At 36.4% G+C, this 22,844-nt stretch overlaps 1 protein-coding gene across 1 annotated transcript; it reads right to left on the reverse strand.

Annotated features, from left to right (window-relative positions):
* Window positions 1-2,936: 2,936 nt before the first annotated feature.
* LOC117328748 (alpha-L-fucosidase-like) lies at window positions 2,937-22,536 on the reverse strand. The gene is made up of 8 exons (XM_033886268.1): window positions 21,884-22,536; window positions 18,993-19,099; window positions 17,264-17,394; window positions 15,945-16,078; window positions 15,655-15,752; window positions 9,528-9,660; window positions 9,109-9,279; window positions 2,937-7,137 (listed from the first exon to the last, which is right to left on the reverse strand). The coding sequence occupies exons 1-8, from the start codon at window positions 22,234-22,236 to the stop codon at window positions 6,882-6,884; spliced, it is 1,383 nt and encodes a 460-aa protein (XP_033742159.1). The 5' UTR covers window positions 22,237-22,536; the 3' UTR covers window positions 2,937-6,881.
* Between the last annotated feature and the right edge of the window lie 308 nt (window positions 22,537-22,844).

Below are 22,844 nucleotides of genomic sequence, written 5' to 3' on the forward strand. Positions count from 1 at the left end.
TTTCACTTAGTCACTTCAATAACGATCTGATGTACAAGTCATGTTTGCAAAAGGTAAACGGTAAAACGGAATTCGACAAAATAACAAGTTATTAATGTCAAAACAAATAACCGTTTAAGTTTAACACAGATTGCATACAAAACGTAACAGAACCATTACCTTTTATTGGACATATATAAAATACTGTTTGATCGGCCTACTTACTTTTTATTGATAACCACGCCATTTCCATGTGTATTAGCACCGGAAGTTGGGCTGCGCATGTGCGTATAAAATGTTACTGTAACTGAGTTGGCGTTTTATCCGATTTAATAGACAGCACTGACCGTTACAGTTGTACTCTGAACACCTCGGCAGTAATTACGCTATTGTTTCAGCAGTTTAAAGATTTAATAGGCGCCGGTGACTGTGTCATTTCTACACCTGTAAAAACATCAGCCGGGTAGATCTACCGGTGTGTCAGAGATTAGTTCCGCTTGAGCGAACGGGTAGATGAGTTGTTGACTATCGTGTGTACTGATATCGGCGACCGCCTTGGGAAATTACCTGATGTAAGTAAAGCAGTACTTTTTATCACCAAGACTTGTTGTTATAAGATTCAACCGACAATTTCTTTTATGAATTTATGAAACACTTATAATAGCATGTAGGTTAGTAGTGCCGATATGTTCAGTATTACAAACGGAATTTAGCTCTTAAAAAATGTCGGCGTTTGCCACCGATCGACGAAAATTATACTTCGAGTTATTCGAACATTTCAAGTAGGATTTTTATTGTTGGGACCAAAGTTTACTTCGTATTATCCGAGTTTTTCGAGTTATCCGAATTCGAATTATCCGAGTTTTTTTTACTAAGATAAAGAGAGAATTCGGCCGGGACCGGCGAGGTACTTCGAGTTAAGCGGGGTATTCGAGTTATCCGAGTTCGAGTTAACGAAGTTCCACTGTACTATAATATGGGTGAGTTGAGGATCGTTATGGGGAATGTTTCATGTACGATTCCAGGTCAAATTCCGACAATTTATAATTCTATTCTTACTTCATGGTAACGTCCCCTGTCGTGGTTGAATGCGGGTCTGGAGATGTAGATGGCCCCTTTAACCCCTCTCTGGAACCAGCTGCATGGGGTCTTGATCCAGAACAGTGATGTTCTGTACTGCAAAGGAGTGGGAACGCTGGTTTATGTGCGTACCCAAAGTTGATGAGTTTCTCTGGTGTTCTGTGACCTCTTCCGGTCTTGCCTATATATGTAGCTGGACACTCTACACTATGGATGTGGAAGAAAGCTAATAACTTATCTTGTGCGTTTGTCTTGTCCTTAGGAGCCACTAGCCAAATAAGCAATGCTGATATGTCCTAAATGTGCAAATATAAGGGGGAAAAAAACAAGTAAAAACGTTTTGATAAAAGAAATATTCATTAAGTGCGGACGGTGAAGATTATTTAAAAAGATCTTTGGAGTTTTTTCTCCAAATCCGCATTAAATTGATTCCACTGTCACTGGAGTTAACAGTATCCCAATAGGACTGCAGTCCTGAATTAAAATAAGAATGTTTCTGAGTTTCTAATTTCATTTTAAATTTCTTATTTCTTTCTTGAATTCGTTTTGGTAACGTTTGAAAAAAAATAAAGAATAAACGAAACCATGATTTATACAAATGTCATCGAAACCCATTGAGCTGTTTCACTACTTCCTCGATTCGGCCCTGCCCCTTAGCCCGTAGGTGAGCCACGGCCTTCTTTCATACAACGTTGAATCTCCTTTTTCACAATTATTCTCCATATCACATTTCATAAAAAGTACCTTCAAATGTCCAGGACTAGTAGTAATTAAATGAAAATGATGACAGATGTCGGACCAGGTGAGAGAAAGAATTTGCTATATCCCCTCAATTGGGCCCCGCTCCTCATGCCCCTATAGGGATACGCCTCTCCCTCTGTTTATACTGAAATATTCCCCTTTTTTTCACCCAGGGATGCTTCAGCCGACAAGACACTCAATGGGCCTGTATTGCTAACCTGCTTCTAATGCAACTTTCTTTGCAGGTTTCTGTCTCTTATTTACTAAGAAATTGCTGTTAATTGATTTTAACAAAGTCTCCTATGTCTTTGAATGAAGGTCGAGGTCATTCGTTCAAATAATATTGGCTGCCTTTACCCCAGCATGGTACAGGTCCATATGGGCATCTTGTTTATTGAGAAGCCTTCAAAGATTTTAGAATATTTGACCCCTGTGACCTTAAATAAGCAATTTAGGTTGAGATCATTTGAACGAACTTGGTTGCCTTTTGTCCAGCATGCAACAGGCACAAAATCGAGTCATTGACACTTGTATTGAATGAACAAAGTTGATGCTGGACACCGCACCACAGCCGAAGATGACTTGGCCTTTGGGCAGTTGAACTAAATATGAATAAAATCCATTTGTTTCTAAAGCAGACAGATTTTAAGAAATTTGCTATGTTCCCCTATTTGGCCCTCCCATTATTTCCCTGTTGGTGACCTGTCATTGATACCAAATTGGTTATCCTTCACCTTAGGATGCTACAGACCAAAAAACTAGCAACGTTTTTCTGAAAAAGTCGATGGACAGACAATGGATTGACGCCACGCCATGGCATTATCTCACTGCTCCTTTGTACCAGACAAGCTTAAAGATCTTCTCTCAAACAAAAGTTAACGCTGCACAAAGCCATACCACAATACTTCCATCAAAATTTGACCTACAGAAACAAGGGATAGATCAAGCTGACAAAATAACCCTTTATGATTGTGGTCTTTCAATAATGATGGTCAGTAAGTGTCATACCAGTTGGATGAAGAAATTTAGTCTAAAGAGGCACATATGTCCTGGATAGTGTTCCATCGCATCAAATTAACACTTTAAAGTACATGTATAACAAACGACCTTTCAACCGAGAAATAAAACGGAAACAGTTCTTATCAGGAAAATTAAATTTTATTGTGATGTTTATATCAAGTACATGCATAAATTTATAGTATGTATAGAGAATTTGCATAGAATAAAAAAATAGATATTGTGAGCATATAATCAAATCTGAGTATAATAATTTAGTTTCTTCAACAGAATCAATCAGAACTGGGTTATCAAAATTAAAATTTAAACAAGTTTGATATTGTTCAGTATTTTATCTGGTAAGTCATAACTATTTTGAAAGATATTAACTGTTAAGTACAAGTTTACACGATATAATATTTAAAAATATACAAAATACATGGAATTTTATTGTACTGGTTGTACATAGTCAAGTTAAATATCTTGAGTAAAAACACTTATAGCAAGCAAAATATGAATTGGATTTCAACAAAAGGTGCCAATAGTAATGGAATTAATATCACGTTAAGCTTGAAATTATAATCACAGGAAACTTAGACTTGTAATGTCCACTCCTCTATGATACACTGTATTGAAAAGTATCGTAAAGTATTGCAGAGGAGCAGATATTACAAGTCACATTTTAATTAGATGGAGGAATCTTGTAAGGCAAACAGAGTTGAAATTTTGATTTATAAATTTACAATGTTGTAATTGTAATTAGAAGCTTTCACATGATATCAAGATTTTCTATCCTATATAGAATGCCAACAGTTTCTTAATTTGAGATGATCACATCTGCTATGTGAATACACTGTGCATATCACATCTATCAAAACAGATACAAACAGTTACAACATTAACTTGATTTATAATAAGATTCATAAGTCTAAATAATCTAAGTGATATGATCATTAAATGTCACTTCATAATCAAACTAATGTGTAACTTTCTCGACTTGTCAGTTAACTTGAGTTTAAATAAGGGTCACCTGTGCACTTGAATTCTTAATATCGATGTCAATCACCTGTGGTTGTAAACATCTTATTAGTCGGACCTATTGTCATGTCTACAGCTATCAGAACTATGTACAGAAACTGGCTGGCTTTTAATGCAGAAAACAGATTAGCTTATGCAGATTTGTAACAGGAATTTTTCACAAGCCCACAGACTAATAAAGCCCAGGAAGTCGGGCAAATGGAATTCTACATTCTTGGAGTCTTACCAGATCATAGCTCTTAAAAATAAAAGAGATTCTCCAACTAAATGTATATAATTTCTCTAGATTCCAAACTTTGTAGCATATGATTGTTTCAAATGACTCTTCAAAAGTTACAATATGAGCATCTCTTGTTATTATAATTGTACCAGGTATAGCAATATACCTGTATAGGTATAGAGACAAGGAGGCCAATGAGTATGCATCACACATATTCTTAAATGTTGTCACAACCAGACTACATATATTGGTAGTGGATAAATTTAATAGATAGAGAACACATTCTTCCACTCAGGGACTAACAAAGCAGGTAAAGGTCATTTATTTTAGAAACAAACAAAAATGTTATATCAAAGGTACAGCTTTACATTATGATCTAGACATGTAAACACATTTTTTTATATCTTTATATAAATAATTCAGATGTGCAACCCCGTATTTTTGACAAAATCGACAAAGGCCATTTATTGGAATAATTATTTTACCACAAAATTAATTTCATATCACATAGTGAGATTCCTGTTACCAAGGAAAACATGTCCTGGATTTGTAACTCATTCATATAGAAATAATTATAAGCTGTAAGAGTTGAAAAATTATATAAAAAAAATAATGAAAAAATATAAATTTCTATTAAAATAAAAACAAAATGCATTTAAGTTTCTTCACCCTCTATTATGCAATATTTCACATCAAATCATCAAATGAGACACAGATTTTATATATCATATTGAATGAAAAAAGTCTATAAAAAGAATGCTGATACAATCCATATAACTTCCTCTAAACAAACCTTTACAGGATCTAGCCAACCTCCACAACAGTATCACAAGTACTGGAATATGTAGCCACTCTAACACACTCATGAAGTTACTGGAATATTTAGATCAATATTGACTGTATACTATAAACATAAATTTAACTGGAATGTTAAGATAAATATTGAATTGTATACTAAGAACATAAAGTAAACTGAAATGTTAAGATAAATATTGAATTGTATACTAAGAACATAAAGTTAACTGAACTGGAATGTTAAGATCAATATTGATTGTATAATAAGAACATAAAGTTAACTGAACTGGAATGTTAAGATCAATATTGATTGTATACTAAGAACATAAAGTTAACTGAACTGGAATGTTAAGATCAATATTGATTGTATACTAAGAACATAAAGTTAACTGAACTGGAATGTTAAGATCAATATTGATTGTATAATAAGAACATAAAGTTAACTGAACTGGAATGTTAAGATCAATATTGAATTGTATACTAAGAACATAAGGTTACTGGAACATTAAGTCAATTTTGATTGTATACTAAGAAGAATCACATTACCTTAACTCATAAGTCATTAACTTACCCAACATAAGTGTATCATTAATATGTAAACCTAGTGATCACCAACATATCAAGATGACTATCAGAACCGCAAATACTTTTTACTCTCCTGTTTGTGGTTCATAGAGGTCAGTACAGAATACAATCAGTACAAAATAACCTCATCATAATCAGCTTCGACAATCATCATGCAATGCAGTGCGAGTCGCCATGTAACTTGAAAACTGTACTTGAAACACACATCTTCCATAGTACTGAGTTTGGAAACTAGGGTATAACAGACATATTCTATAATGGGACTCCAATATTTCACTGATAACTTACATGCATATGAAAAGTAGGCTCTACATAGGTAAAATAACAATGATAATTCAACTCTGTAATAAGATATGAAAGGCACATCATAAGTAACAATTGAACCAGAATATATAATACAAATGTATATCACAAAATATCTTGCACTGGAAAATATCTTATACAGTGCAACTTCCTGAAACTAATCCTTCTCAAAACCGGTCAGCTCTTGATATGATTGCATATGATAAGAAAGAAAACATTAGACCATTTTAAAATGCCATATCGATGTCATGAAAAATATTGGTAGGAACTGGTTAATGTTTAAATTATAGTTCTACGAACTTTTCTTGGTAAAGCCGTTAAAGTTGCAATGAAATAAACACTCCTTTTCATACCCTATAGCACAGAGGTGTAGCGACAGTCAGGATGCAGGTCTTTACCAATGAAACCATTGTGAAATTATATAATCATGGCATACATTTAATTTTGCAATCAGTACTAGAACTTATTTGGTTAGCTTTTTTTTTTATTCATTAACATCCATAATATTACCACTGTTTCAAGGATAGAAAATGTCTTTTTAATCAATATTACCCCGATCCTGACCAGTCAGAATAGATTCACTTCTCCACACCCTATCTAAAATGTCCCAATTTTCATGCACTGGGCATCATCGGTTTAAAGAAGTTCCACTATATTAAAACTTCTCGCACCCAAAACCTTATTTAACAACTATACTCAAAAACTAAAGCTGGATTACATGTGCAGATGACAGAAGTATATGATATAAGACAACATTTTTTCACAAAATGACAGAATTACATAATGCTAGACAGCCTTTTACCAAAAGTAACAGAAGTAAATAATATGAGACCACTTTTTTACACTAAGTGACAAAATTACATACTAAAAAAAATTTTTTTCATAAAGACAGCTTTTTCTGGCCATTTATGGGCCCCATTCCCAATTGAAGTTGTTTTCATGAAATGAAGATTATCTTCATTTTTTTCCTTCTAACCATACCAAGATAGGTAAATGTGAATAAAATGTCAATCTGATTAAAATCAGCTGTTACATTGCTATTTTTACTATGTACTACGCCTGTCAGGCGAAGTATATATTAAATGTAGCCATGTTACAGCTGATTTTGATCAGATTGTAAAAATGTCGCCAGTACAAAATAACTTTAAAATTTGAGATTTGAAAATTTGAAGACCCAAGCCCACTGACATGGCATTTTGCTGTATGGAATGTTGGGGATTTGTACTACAACTCCAGATTTTGTTCCTCTTTTCAAACTTATTTCACCCGAGTATCCGACTAGATGCACAACCGTGTCTGAGGTCAACTCAGGTGATCCCAGGAAGAGCTCATTATCAGTTGGCCAGTCCAGCACTATAGCATATACATCTCTCCCAGTGTCCGTTTTCTTTGAAGTGTACCTGGTAAAAAAAATGAATAAAAATATATTATTAATAAGTCTCTTTGACAATGATTAGGTATTTTTATGAGTGTTTATATGTGATTACCTGGTTATAAGGTTGGCGATATCAAACATCCATATAAATCACCCAAAAACTCAAGAAACAGTTTCATAGTGTTTATATTAACAGGTATCTTGCACTTAATTCTGAATGTCACAGGCCCCAGAAAACTATATTTTTGACAATGTCAAAAGACAAAATCCAATGACTAATTGTGTTAAATTAGTTTCATTATTTTATGGGATTGTGCAGTAGGACCTTGCATAAAAACAAACAAGAAACAAAGGTTCAAATCCATTCTTAACTTTATGACAAGTAGCGATTTAAAGGAATTGCCTCTATTTCCCCTATTGGGCCCCGCCCCATTGGCCCCTGGGGGTCACCATTTATGCAAAATCTGTTCCCCTTCCCATAAGGATGTTTCTGACTAAATCAGGTTCAAATCTATTCCCAACTTTATAACTAGTAGCAATTAAAAGGAATTGCCTCTATTTCCCCTATTTGACCCCTCCCCTTTGGCCCTTCGGGGTCAGAGTCACCATTTATGCAAAATCTGTTCCCCTTTCCCCAAGGTTGTTTCTGACCAAATTTGGTTAAAATCCACTAAAGTAGTTCATGACTAGTAGTGATTTAAAGCAAATGTTGATGGATGCCACGCCATGGCATAAGCTCACTGGAAAGATCAGGTAAAAAACTGTCATACTTAATCTTCCAATATATTTCTGGAATATCACGACTCATTAGTGATTGACAAAAATACAAAAAATGATACTTCCTGACAGGTTTATAAAGCAAAAGCTGGACTGAGAGATGAATCTAAATATCCAATTTCAAGTATCATAAGAGAAGTAATTAATCTCCAAGTATCAGAAGACAATTAATTAATCTCCAAGTATCAGAAGACAATTAATTAATCTCCTAAGATTTCAAATACAACGTACTAGTCGAATCAGAGGAGGGAAACAGCAGTTTTGCATTATGACACCCTTAATGTATTTCAAAACATTTCATTAATACATGACAGTGCTAATATCATTTTAACTTTAACTTTGTATTTTAACAATCAGTCTTGGCCCTGGATGGAAGCACAAGAAGTGTCTGGCTATACTGAGGCTCCGGCATAAACTGTAGGTTGTGAAAGGATGTGTGTGAAACAGGAGGTGTTTTGGTATGTGTCCTGTTTACTGTGGACTATTCAAATCAGCATCTTATTCATACAGTGCCACTTGATTTCAATGTCACAGACCTTGTTCAGTACAAGTAGTCCCTAATAATTTTATAAAATGCAGGTTTTACTTTCCTTCAATATGTGCATATATGTCTAAATTGTTCATAGGACTTACCAATTTGATGAAAAAGTACTTACAAAATATGATAATGCATGACATTTTAAAGGAACGCTCAGCTGACCTCTATGCTTACAATGCATTTTTCCCCCAACCATTCAAAACACCTCTCCTAATGACTGTCCAGCAGTGTACGTAAATTGAACAGACAATCAAAATAGTGTTTATAATGTTAAAATCTCATCTGTCCTGTTTTTGCTCCTACCTGGGTGGTTTCCTCCATATAAAGGAAAACCAGAGACAATGCATGCTCTGACTAATCAATACACTTTTGGGTTTGAAGGGTATTGTGATGAGTGAGGCCATTCTTAGTTTGGTAGACAATTGGAAAATTCAGATATTATATTGATTCAATAACGAACAACCTTGGCGAGTGCCATGGGCAATAGACTAGGTAATACAATTTAACCAGTTGCTTTTTGACTTGTTGTTTAAAAGGTTACTATCAGATCTTAATTATGAAGTATAGAATGATGATCTGTATCAGCTGCAATAAGATTGTGGATTTTCACTCTTAAATCTCCAATACACTTGCTTTTAGCAAATATGAAATGATAAAAGTAAAATAAGATTATGTTCATACCAGACACCAGATGTGATAGTATCATTCTGGTGTGTCCAGGGTTTGGTGGCGTAGATAGCCTCGCCATTAACATCCAGCCATTGACTCATCTGTTTGAGTCGTTCCGCAAAAATAGGAATCACACGTCCATCATGGGTTATACCAATGTTGATCAGGATATTACCACCACAACTGCAAAACAAAAATATTCATCATATGGTGATACAAGCTCAATGTGATTAAACAATCTCAAATACATACATATAAATTCATCAACTTCAAAAACATGAGCAAAGATTATTTCTAGTTTCATGTACCTATTTGCTGTAGTTAGCACTCTTGCTCCTTTAACGTCCCTCTACTATTTTATCTTTATATGACCTTGAATTTCAATGCAACAAAACTTTAACTCGACCATGAAAACATTAAGATCTTGCTACCTGACAGTTGAAACAATGTTCTCTATCAATTCTTCCATGGTGAAGTAATCATCGAGATCAGCTTCTCGTCGATATCCCCCCGCTTTCTTGTCCATTGTCATAATGTTCTCCCACTTGTGCTTTAAAAGAACTCCTAAGGAAATAACAAAGTACCAATTTGAACGAGGTGAGGCAATTTTGCCTATCCCATGAAAAAGTGTATACATTTTGACATCTTTCAAATAAAAGTGTTTTTCGAAAGTATAAAATAAACAATATACATGTATATATGCCATTCATTATGATCATATCGACATGTAAAATATGTCAATAGCAATGAAACCATCCTACTTGCTTTATTGCTTTTCATTTGAAATAAAATCGAAATTAATATTAAAAAAAAAAAGTCTATATTTTGTCATTTTAAACCATTTTAACCCCAAATTTATAAGTTCTACACATTTTGAGTTTAGAGAAAACCTGTTTTCAATGGGGGTTTTGTGCACTCTACAATACTATGAAAGGCCTTCTGCTTTCAAAATTCATAAAGACATGTATTGTAACAAAATAAATGTAAAATCAAAATATGTTGTTGAAGAACATTCATTTTACATAATGGTTACTGGTATAAAGCCCACAGGTATCACAAGAGGTTGGTGGACAAGAATTACCTTTACCAGGGTAATTATAATCTGTATTTTTTGCCTGTCCTAATTTAATTTGTCAATTTTGAAAGTTGTAAACTCCAAAATCGCTTAAATTTCTGTATTGTTTTCCCGAATGAAGAGATAGTGTGAAAGCCCCCATATCCCTAATAGATATGTACAATGTTGATAGATTGCAAAAGAAATAGAAAACATTCCCTAAATCATTTATCCTCAATATTCAGCTAAATATGACGTCCCCCTCCCCCCATAAAAGTCACACTTCCTGGAAATTAAGAAGAATGAATATATATACATGTTCCAGGTTTGGTTGAACAACACTAAAATGTTTTTGAAAAAATTGAGCAAATAGAATATGATCAAATTCCAAAGTCAAGCAACATTGATTATGTTACCTGGAATATTTTGACCATCTCCCGTGGTCTTCATCACTTCGCCAAATGATGGTCAGTAGTTGTGATTACAAGGTAATATTTAAAGATAAAAAAACATGTGAAAAAAGGCACAAAGAAACAACAGCTACCTTGAATGGATGTTCAAGATACCTAATAAAAAGGAAGAGTACAACCAAAGTGAATGTTGCCATACCTTACTAAGTTATGTAAGAGGAACATCTGAGGCCCAACACAGAATATTCAAACAACATTGAGTAAACATGTACCATAAACTATTTAACTCCATTAGACATTAGGGGCTGTGAAAAGATGTGGATACCCAGATCTGGCAATCTAGAAAATTAACAAGCTTAGGGAAATGAAATTTAAGACCAGGAGGCGCAACACCAAAGAAAAGACCAAGCAATCAAATGGAATGGAACACTATCCAGAACAAGTTCAGGCTGTGCCGACAAAATGGTGGTGTGGCTCGCACAGTGACATTATCCATCATGGCCACTGGTAACATAACATGTTTCACAAATGTGCATGTAGTATTATCTCTGCCACCAAAGCTGCAGTTCAGCAATATGTACTTTTTGTTGAAAATGAATTATAAAGGAAAGAACTATAATCATTTGTCTGAAATCTGAAGCACAACATCGTTATCATTTTTTCATGATTTTTGACATGGCTTATTGTCTTCATTTTCTACATTATATGTCAAGATAAAAGCTATTATTATTTTGGTGGTACTATATATTTTCAGCTATGTTGATATCTTTCACCTCCTGTTCGGGACAGTCCCCATGCATTCTCCTGTTCGGGACAGTCCCAATGCATTCGACTGGGAACAAGTCCAGCACACTTTCAGAACATGTGCCAGACAGTGAATCGAGCGCAACCCAGGTTACCTACGTTGAAGACAGAACTGAAACAAGGGCCCAATGGGCCCAAATCGCTCACCTGCAATGCAGTGATCTTTTCATATATGGATCCTGCAGTTATTTGAAAGCATGCTACAGGACCAATATAATGTCTCTCTGCACTTTGGCTTTTCACTAAAAGTCATTTAAAGATTTAAGCATACTTGATCGACGTGACCTTGAATGAAGGTCAAGGTCATTCATTTGAACAAACTTGGTAGCCCTTCACCCCAGCATGCTACAGACCCAATATCAACTCCCTGGGACTCTTGGTTATTGAGAAGAAGTTGTTTAAAGATTTTAGCCTTTTTGACCCCTGTGACCTTGAATGAAGGTCAAGGTCATTCATTTGAACAAACTTGGTAGCCCTTTACCCCAGCATGCTACAGACCCAATATCAACTCTCTGGAACCCTTGGTTATTGAGAAGAAGTCGTTTAAAGATTTTAGCCTTTTTGACTCCTGTGACCTTGAATGAAAGTCAAGGTCATTCATTTGAACAAACTTGGTAGCCCTTCACCCCAGCATGCTACAGGCCAAATATTAGGTCTCTGGGACTCTTGGTTATTGAGAAGAAGTCGTTTAAAGATTTTAGCCTTTTTGACTCCTGTGACCTTGAATGAAAGTCAAGGTCATTCATTTGAACAAACTTGGTAGCTCTTTACCCCAGCATGCTACAGGCCAAATATTAGGTCTCTGGGACTGTTGGTTATCGAGAAGAAGTCGTTTAAAGATTTTAGCCTTTTTGGCCCCTGTGACCTTGAATGAAGGTCAAGGTCATTCATTTGAACAAACTAGGTAGCCCTTCATCCCAGCATGCTACAGACCCAATATCAACTCCCTGGGACTGTTGGTTATTGAGAAGAAGTCGTTTGAAGATTTTAGCCTTTTTGACCCCTGTGACCTTGAATGAAGGTCAAGGTCATTCATTTGAACAAAATTGGTAGCCCTTTACCGCAGCATGCTACAGACCCAATATCAACTCCCTGAGACTCTTGGTTATTGAGAAGAAGTCGTTTAAAGATTTTAGCCTTTTTGACTCCTGTGACCTTGAATGAAGGTCAAGGTCATTCATTTGAACAAACTTGGTAGCCCTTCACCCCAGCATGCTACAGACCCAATATCAACTCCCTGGGACTCTTGGTTATTGAGAAGAAGTTGTTTAAAGATTTTAGCCTTTTTGACCCCTGTGACCTTGAATGAAGGTCAAGGTCATTCATTTGAACAAACTTGGTAGCCCTTTACCCCAGCATGCTACAGACCCAATATCAACTCTCTGGAACCCTTGGTTATTGAGAAGAAGTCGTTTAAAGATTTTAGCCTTTTTGACTCCTGTGACCTTGAATGAAGGTCAAGGTCATTCATTTGAACAAACTTGGTAGCCCTTCGCCCCAGCATGCTACAGACCCAATATCAAGTCCCTGGGTCTTTTGGCTATTTAGAAGAAGTCGTCTAATTTTTTTTTAGCCTTTTTGACTCCTGTGACCTTGAATGAAAGTCAAGGTCATTCATTTGAACAAACTTGGTAGCCCTTTACCCCAGCATGCTACAGACCCAATATCAACTCCCTGGGACTGTTGGTTGTTGAGAAGAAGTCGTTTGAAGATTTTAGCCTTTTTGACTCCTGTGACCTTGAATGAAGGTCAAGGTCATTCATTTGAACAAACTTGGTAGCCCTTCACCCCAGCATGCTACAGGCCCAATATTAGGTCTCTAGGCCTTTTGGTTATTGAGAAGAAGTTGCTTGAATGGAAAGTTGACGCCGGACGGACGGCCGGACGGCCGGACGGACGACGGACGGACGACGGACGCCGCGCCACGGCATAAGCTCACTTGCCCTTCGGGCAGGTGAGCTAAAAATGAAGAGTAGTTTATTACATTTAATGTGACCAAGGTTAACTGGGTGAAACAGGAAGGACTCTTGATACTAGGATTAAAGAATACTAGAACTGAACCAGTTCTGCAATACACAAACATTGTGCAAATAGTGGACATGTCACCAATCCTATCAGAACCAAAAGCCTATTAACAGAGGGGTGCAACATCAAAAGGAAGATAAAGGAAGCCAATACCATCAACATCCTCTGACCATCATTGAACAGGGCCTTGAGTTATCTCCACTTTACAACCATCGATGTCCTCTTGTATCATGTCACTGTGTCATGTGATAAGTAACCACAACATCCGATCATCAATTAGCTGATGAAGACCATGAGAGATTGTCAAAATATTCCAGGTAAAATAATGTTGCTTTGAGTTCCAATTTTAACAAGAGGCCCAATGGGCCTGTATCGCTCACCTGGCTCTACAGCAACTTTGAAGTTGATTGAGGTCATTTCTAGATACTATGCTGATTATCATAGTAAGCTAGGTTTATTCATATTAATAAATTTTCTAGTCCTTCATTCCAGCATTTTATTGGCCTAATATCTGGTCTAGGAGGCTCTTGGCTATCGCAAAATTATTTTTTACAGATTTAAGCCGATTTCACCCCTGTGACCTTAAATGTAGGTCAAGGGTCATTCATTTGAACAAACTTTGTAGCCCTTCACCCAAGCATGCTACAGGCCCAATATCAAGTCCCTGGGCCTCTTGGTTATTAAGAAGAAGTCATTTGAAGAATATAGCCTATTTGACCAATGTGACCTTAAGTGAAGGTCAAGGCAATTCATTTGAACAAACTTGGTACCCCTTCACCCAAGCATGCTACAGACCCAATACCAAGTCCCTGGGCCTCTTGGTTATTGAGAAGAAGTCGTTTGATGATTACAACCTATTTGACCAATGTGACCTTGAATGAAGGTCAAGGTCATTTATTTGAACAAACTTTGTAGCCCTTCCCCCCAGCATGCTACATGCCCAATATCAAGTCCCTGGGCCTCTTGCTTATTGAGAAGAAGTTGTTTGAAGAATATAGCCCATTTGACCCATGTGACCTTGAATGAAGGTCAAGGTCATTTATTTGAACAAACTTTGTAGCCCTTTACCCTAGCATGCTACAGGCCAAATATCAAGTCCCTGGGCCTCTTGGTTATTGAGAAGAAGTGGTTTGAAGATTATAGCCTATTTGACAAATGTGACCTTGAATGAAGGTCAAGGTCATTTATTTTAACAAACTTTGTAGCCCTTCACCCCAGCATGCTACAGGCCCAATACAAAGTCCCTGGGCCTCTTGGTTATTGAGAAGAAGTTGTTTGAAGATTATAGCCTATTTGACCCATGTGACCTTGAATGAAGGTCAAGGTCATTTATTTGAACAAACTTGGTAGCCCCTCACCCCAGCATGCTACAGGCCCAATATCAAGTCCCTGGGCCTCTTGGTTATTGAGAAGAAGTTGTTTGAAGATTATAGCCTATTTGACCAATGTGACCTTGAATGAAGGTCAAGGTCATTTATTTGAACAAACTTTGTAGCCCTTCACTCAAACATGCTACAGGCCCAATATGAAGTTCCTGGGCCTCTTGGTTATTGAGAAGAAGTCGTTTGAAGATTATAGCCTATTTGACCAGTGTGACCTTGAATGAAGGTCAAGGTCATTTATTTGAACAAACTTGGTAGTCCTTCACCCCAGCAAGCTACAGGCTCAATATCAAGTCCCTTGGCATCTTGGTTATTGAGAAGAAGTCGTTTGAAGATTATAGCCTATTTGACAAATGTGACCTTGAATGAAGGTCACAGCCATTTATTTTAACAAACTTAGTAGCCCTTCATCCCAGCATGCTACAGACCCAATATCAAGCCCTGGACCTCTTGGTTATTGAGAAGAAGTCGTTTGAAGATTATAGCCTATTTGACCCATGTGACCTTGAATGAAGGTCAAGGTCAATTATTTGAACAAACTTGGTAGCCCTTCACCCCAGTATGCTACAGGCCCAATATGAAGTTCCTGGGCCTCTTGGTTATTGAGAAGAAGTTGTTTAAATGAAAAAGTTGACGCCGGACGGCCGGACGGACGGAGGACGGACGCCGCACCATGGCATAAGCTCACTTGCCCTTCGGGCAGGTGAGCTAATAATATACTATTGATCCAATCTATTTGGTGAGCAAATAGAAGTTTACAATGTCTGGTCAGATCGACAATGTCATACAATAATACTCCTGTCATAGGATAGAGCAAATAAATTTAATTGATATTTATTATAATGTAGAACTATATTAAATTGTATATTATTAAAATTGTTACGTGGATTGTATCTGTCACGACAGTTCCAGTATCCACCATGGAGACATCTGGTATTACTACCCCATCGGTCATTCACCAACACTGTATCCTTCACTGGGCTGTGTAAAATAGGTACAGGTATATAGCATTAAAGCAATGACTACTTTCATATATCTTTTGTCTTGTCTTGTTAAGATAAATATTGAAAGATATTTAATGAGCAATACAGTATAATTTCCAATTATCATTTGCATTGTTTTCAACATTAAAATTACAATCGTCTGGAAGAGAGTTTTAGAGATGATACTGACCTTTCATTGTACAGCCAGGCAATGAATTCTGTTGAATTCCAGTAGGTATCTTTTGCCTCCCAATCTCCGTCTGACCAGATAATCTCAGGTTTGTATCTGTTGACCAGGTCATACATTTCTGGCATTGTCTTACGCTAGAGGAATATCGACAAAACAATTTTGTTGTACATGCACCTTTGCCTTTGTTTGTATACAGAATCTTGTCTAGACAACTTTTGCACAGAGTTCATGGAAACTTAACCAATGTAGTCAACTTACACTGACAATTTGCTTACACTACACTTATGTTTATGTATACATTCAACAATTAAGCATAGGTGCCCAACATCAGTGTGTGCTGACAACATCAGCAAAGTTTTGAAAAGTTTAGATATAGATTAAATCTAAATTCATTTTAAAGGGGCATGACAGACAAAAAACAGGTGGACAAAAGAAGTAAGTGCAGGTGCACAAAAAGTTCAATGTGTGATGATTATATCAGAGTTGTTTTCCAAAATCCTGCAAACTGCTTGAGTTGTCTCAATTCAGTCTGTAATCATAACTGAGACTACAATAAAATAGACTGACCCATAATTAAGCAGTCTGCAATCATAAGTAAGAGTACTATAAAATAGACTGACCCAAAATTAAGCCAAGAAGCACAACTAACGTGTGTGATGATTACATCCACAAAGTTTTGATGAAACTGTAGTGAGAGTTATACAGGCAAAAGCTACACACAGACAGACAGTTAAAAAGGTGAAAAACTTGATTCCAGTACATTGTGTAAGCACCTAACTTTGTCTTAAATTGTTCTAAATTGTTATCTGAACTTGCCTTGAGAGGCAATAATCATTGCACCTATATGCATTTGTTTACCAAGGTCAAATGCAAGCTGAATATTTATAGCACTCAATCATTGTCATGTGCTGGCAAAATATTATTTATATTTGTTTGACTGAACTTGGAAAGAAAATCATTGAAGTTTTTAACATATTTGACCACATGAAAATGGGTCAAGGGCATTAATATATAGAAATTTTAATGCGTTTTTCTTCATGTACTTGCAGGCCAAATATCAATTCTCAGTTGCTAATAGTTTTCTAGAGGAAGTAAAGTTGATTGACGAAGACTGAACACTCATGCACCAAACCATAAGCTCAATGAAATCCAAACTCTTCAAAGTGTGCATAACATAGCCTCCTTCTGTAATTCACCGATAATTTACCTCCAATAATAAACAGGATGACCAGCATCCTCTTATATATAATTGGAGTAATAATTGATTGACGAAAACAATTATTATTCTCTTTGATACACACTACCTTGCCGATGCCTACCTTGATGAATTCCTGCGTTTTGTATCCATTGGCTTTGTCCTGGAGGTATAGTGGGTGATAGAACTCATACAAGGAATGGTAAACTCCAAAGTGCAAACCTGGCTTCTTCTTCACAGCATCCACCAGTTCACCTGGAAAATAAAATAGGCAAGATTTATTGAAATTGTTCAAATAAAAACAGAATTATCATTGGAAAAAGTCATTTGGATTGAAAATATATGCAATAATTTGTAATCGGAAATCATCATTTATGTACAAATGTAATATGGTGAAAGTTACTTTTTGCATACTCAAAGTCATTAGAACACTACATGACTCTCAGTTGGAAAGCGTCCATTCACCTTCAAGAGCTAGGCCATTGCATCAAAAAGTCATTTGAAGATTAAAGTCACACTGCTTCTTTTTTTTAGTTTAAACATATTTTATTGACATAAAATGACAAAGGGATTGGTCGGTAAGTTTTGCCAACTTATTGTTGACCTTTCCCGCATAAATGACATATGATAATATACAGTGGTCACATGATGATATGTACAAATATTCAACAATATGATAAACAAAAGATGATTTATGAATTGTCTTTCTTAAAAAATAAAAAAAAAAGGTTATATTTTATTAGGGATGGAAAAAGAGAGAGAGAATGAGAGACAGGCAGGAGGAGAGAGAGAGGGGGGGTGACAATAGTTTTGTATAGCTTGCAACAAGTAAAATTAATGAACTGAGATTGTGTTTCCGATCCTTCCCGACACAGACGACACTTGTTACACTATTCACTTTCCAATCTTTCAGCTGTTTCAAATGTTCATCACATCCCGTGCGTAAGTGGCTTTCTCCTGGTTCCGTCCGCTCTTCCAGTTAACTACGTTTCTCAAGTGCCGTTTGGATCCGGAAGGACCAGAAATACAACCTACATTTTTAGATGGATTCAATTGATCCATTGTTGTCCTTACACTATATATAAAGTACGGATAGATAGGACACTTTTGAAGCAAGTTTATGAACTAATAAGATTAAGAAAAGGAGAGGAAAAAGGGAGGGGGAGTAAGAAACGGCAGCTAGTCGAATCTACCCGACCTTCTCAGGAAGTTTTGCACAGCTTTGGCGATTTTTACATTGTCATTTGGTGAAATATTAGGATCACCTTTACAAAGAACATCGATGTTGGCAGGACCGTACCATGATATTTCAGTAATAAGTGTTCTTCTTATCTGCTTCTAAAACAATATATGCTTATCCAAAGTAGACCAATATATGTTCACTTTGAAAAATTAAAAGCTCTTAGCAAAACATCCAGCCTCAAATTAAAATCAAACTTATCACCCTAAACTGGGATATTTCTGTGTTAGAAAATTGAGAAGGCTTTTTCTTCAAAACAGGGAAGCTTTATTTTGGCATGTCAAAATTTGGAGTTTCCATCAACTGTGTGTACAATTTTAGCATATTCCAATGTGCATGTTGCAATACTAATTTATGCTATCTGAACTGGAGATATAAAGTATTTACAGTTATAGGTACATTGAAGTTTTGTCATTGTTACGCAGTGATCAATCCTCTATTTTCTCCTAAAATAGAGTGGCAGCTACAGCCACATTACAAAATTACTTAGCTGGTAAAACAGTGCAACTGAAATATCTAGCATTCTAATATAAACAGCATTATAATTTGGTGTGTTAAATTTTGGCACTTTCATGCCAGGCGCCAATTAGTGAACCAAAATGTGGTCACATACCAACAATATCCCGTCTAGGTCCAACATCCATGGAGTTCCAGTTCCACGAGACATTGGAGGGCCAGTTGGTAAAACCTTCGTGGTGCTTGGTTGTCAGAATAACATATCTGTAAATCATCAACAGACAATTTCACAAGCTGTAGGTACAGGAAGAAGCCATTAAGCGGAAAAGCTAATTCAACATTTATTGTAGGAACATTGGATAGATCCAAACTTAAAAAAGGTTTTCTGATAATGTCTGTCCAAATAGACATGAAAATCCATATACCAGGTTCTATACATACATAGGTCAACATGAAAGAACAAAAGCAAGTTGATTGAATCACTAACATTTTAATGTTGTATATCAATATATTCAGGAGACTAACTTCAATGTCTTGGTATGACGACATTATGACAAAATACCGTATTTGACCTAATAAGGGCGCCTGCCCTACTAAGGGCGCCCATACCTTTTTTCAAGGAAATAAATCTTTGATTGAGTGTCAAAATGGTGTTCAAAAGTAATAATTCATGTGAAATATTTTGCTACTTTATGTGTTCAATTTTCTTCAGCAAATTAAGTAACTGGAACACATGTTTTCGCCACATTTTGTGTATTCCTACAGGCTACAGATGACATGTCAGTGCAAAGAGCACCCAAAACTAAACACACATACAAATAATAACTTACCATCTTTATTTGAAGATAAAGTAAAGACTTCATTCTTGTTGATAATAACTTTTGTTCAGAACAGAAAGCTAGTAAAAGACATTATAAATTAATTATTAGGTCAAAGAAAACGATGTCTAATATGATCTGGGAAATCACCTGTTTCTATAAATAGAACACAAAAGAGTTCCATTTGAACATAAATGGTGGAACACACGTTCTCTGGTCTAAAGATCAGCTGGCATGGTTTACAAGTTTACAGGAGTATTCAAGTGATGTTTAAGCTTAATATATGATAATAAATAGATATCTTCATCTGGAATATTTTTATGACTGAATATTTAACCGTTTCCACAACCTAGGGTATTCTGCTATAAGGTATAGTCTGTTTCATAAAACTTCAGAATAACTAATCTTAATAAGGGCGCCCCCACTGTCAATTACCCGCGCCCTGCGCCCTTATTAGGTCAAATACGGTACTAACGTAAAAATATTTTCACTTTAGGTCTCCACAAATTTGATCCTTGTCAATTATCTATCACTAATTAAATTATAAAGACATAGTTAATCAGATCCCCTACCAAGGGAACCCAGTCACAAGCGCAATTGAAAGGGGTCAATAGACTTATATTATATTTACACTTAAATAATATCCATTTTGAAATCTCCTTCTCAAGGCCAAGATAGAGTAGAATCAAATACTCTTCATAGATGGAATCTTAATTATATATAAGGTATTTTACAGAATTTTAACCTCCAATACTCAACATATTTTGACCATACACAATCACATTGTTTTATAATACAGAAGAGATAGTAAAATCAACATCTTCTTAACCACACTTAATTGGAGAAAGTATTGTATTCTTCTCCAGGCATAAATCAACTATCTGTAACTGTAAAAGTATATATACCCCGGTATTAAACTACTCAGTTACTTGTGACAATCCTATTTGACATGGTTAGTTAACTTTGCATTAACAGTTTGAAACTACGATGGACAAATAAAGTGAATGGAAGGTTATATCTGACAATCCTTCATTTTAGCATGAGAGTTCAAATTAATGTTTATCTGAATCAGTATTACATACTGCACTAATGTCAGATTATATGCAAAATTGATGATTCAGTATAGAACAGAATAAAGCAAGTTGGGAAATTACTTGAAAGGGCAGCAGTACAATAGATCTCTAGTGCAGTACAATGCACTACACTAGAAATCTTCAAGGCACATATACACAATGCAGCCCTTGATGATCTCAAGCATACACCGTAAATGTAACCCTGGTAAATACAAACCGCAATATACCGCTCGGCTAGAGAGATCTTCTCTTTAGCTCGATCGGTTGAGCGTAAGACTAGTAAGCCAGAGGTCCCTGGTTTGATCCCTAGCGGAGGCAGTGATTTAAATTTAATTAATCACCATGTGCTCTGTTACATTGGCGCCCATGTAGGGACCCGGGGAAAATACTCAGGATTGCTCCACAAGCATTGCTGTTACTCCTGGAAACTCGAGGATGAGTTATTTCCTGGAGGGGGAGTATGTAACCCTGGTAAATACTAGCCGCAATATACCGCTCGGCTCGGGAGATCTTCTCTTTAGCTCGATCGGTTGAGCGTAAGACTAGTAAGCCAGAGGTCCCTGGTTCGATCCCTAGCGGAGGCAGTGATTTTAAATTTAATTAATCATGTGCTCTGTTACATAAACACACCCTCATGTTTTTATCTTATAGTTCCCACTAAAAAAAAAATTAATAAAAAAAACCCTCTCACTGTAACTAAATTCCCTCACTTTTTTAACAGCACCCAACCAACAAATTTAACCGTCATTTTTGACGGTGGTCGTACCAAGAAGAAGAGGAGTGATGTTTTTGCGAGACGTCTTTCAATTTCACAATTGAGTGTGCCCTCAGATTCATCAATATTTCAGTATAATTTTCATTTGATTAAAAATCGCAACTCTTTTTTTTTACTTTTGCATACCACTCCAGCCCCGCTACATTATAAACAACCTAATCTATTGTTTTAACTTTTTTGCCCTTATTTATTGATTTTGGAGCGTCTGAGCTCGCCTTTTTTGAAATGCGTAAAAGTCATCAGAAAATAGAAACGAGGCTGCCTAAAATATAAATATATATAGGAGCACTCAACCGTTAAATGCATTGTCTCACAAAATCCCTGGAGACTGTCTCGCTATGGCGACGGAGTTCCCTACCTGTTTATTCGGGATATAACTTACTTCGCACCAGAGGCGCTTACGATGTCCGCCCATTGTTCCGGGTTGTAAAATTCGGCTGTAAATTTTGGTGCAAAATCAGCATAGGTAAAATCAGGTGGGTAATTTTGCTTCATGAATTTGACAATGGAGGGACTCTTGGAGGTCTGCCATTCGTACCAAAACCATTCGCCGACAAAGGCGGGTACAGAAAATACCCCGAAATGGAGTTCGATTCCAATCTTGGCCTCATCGAACCATGCTGGCAGGGGCCTGGAATCCAAAGATGCCCAGTCCGGAGTATACTTGGTGCTACATATCAATCCAATACTCGCACACAAAACCAGTAGTGTTGTGATATTAAGAACCCCCGACATGATTCACGTATCCAGTACTTGCTAGACTATGATAATAACAATTATCTTATAAGCGACATTGGAGTTCTTGATTCAAAGTAGACGTCCTGTTTATCAAATCCTGCAGCTAACCTTTTGTTGACAAGCGAGTATTTATGTAATTACGACGCACTTTGGTTAGAGATGCGCATGTGCTGAGAAACAAGAAGTGACAATGCGCATGTCAAAACTGTGGCTCAACCAATGGCAATCGCAACATCTCGGGGAAATTTGAGTAGATTTCCGAGTGTTGCCGGAAATTTCCCCGAGATGTTGCGATTGATGCCGTAGTTTTTCTACTCTCCGCTAGGCTTCGCTTAGTATTCATGCGCAGCCTAGCAGAGAGAAATGGTACTAAGGCAGGTAATCCAGTCTATTTACTTTGGTCCTGCGTGAGTGAAGCTGCATCAAGACTGCTTGTTGTTTATCCGCATATATATCATCTCAATACATAGAACTGCCTTATCGATCTCTCACATGTTCAAATTCGATCAATCTCCCAGGGTTCCTTGTAGATAATGGAGCACTCGGAACTCCTCGAATTTTAACTACGCAACCTATGGAACACAGCTGAAGAGTTCCGAGTGGTG

This window comes from Pecten maximus, chromosome 1 (genome assembly GCF_902652985.1).
Source record: "Pecten maximus chromosome 1, xPecMax1.1, whole genome shotgun sequence".
Lineage (NCBI taxonomy): Eukaryota > Metazoa > Mollusca > Bivalvia > Pectinida > Pectinidae > Pecten > Pecten maximus.

Excerpts from the sequence above, each read along its gene's own strand:
- LOC117328748 (XM_033886268.1), bottom strand. The coding sequence starts at position 22,236 with ATGTCGGGGGTTCTTAATATCACAACACTACTGGTTTTGTGTGCGAGT. Across the intron at positions 9,661-15,654 it reads TCGTGACAGATACAATCCAC|GAGTTCTTTTAAAGCACAAG; the intron begins GTAACAATTTTA and ends TTATTTCCTTAG. Across the intron at positions 9,280-9,527 it reads AACATTGTTTCAACTGTCAG|TTGTGGTGGTAATATCCTGA; the intron begins GTAGCAAGATCT and ends TTTGTTTTGCAG.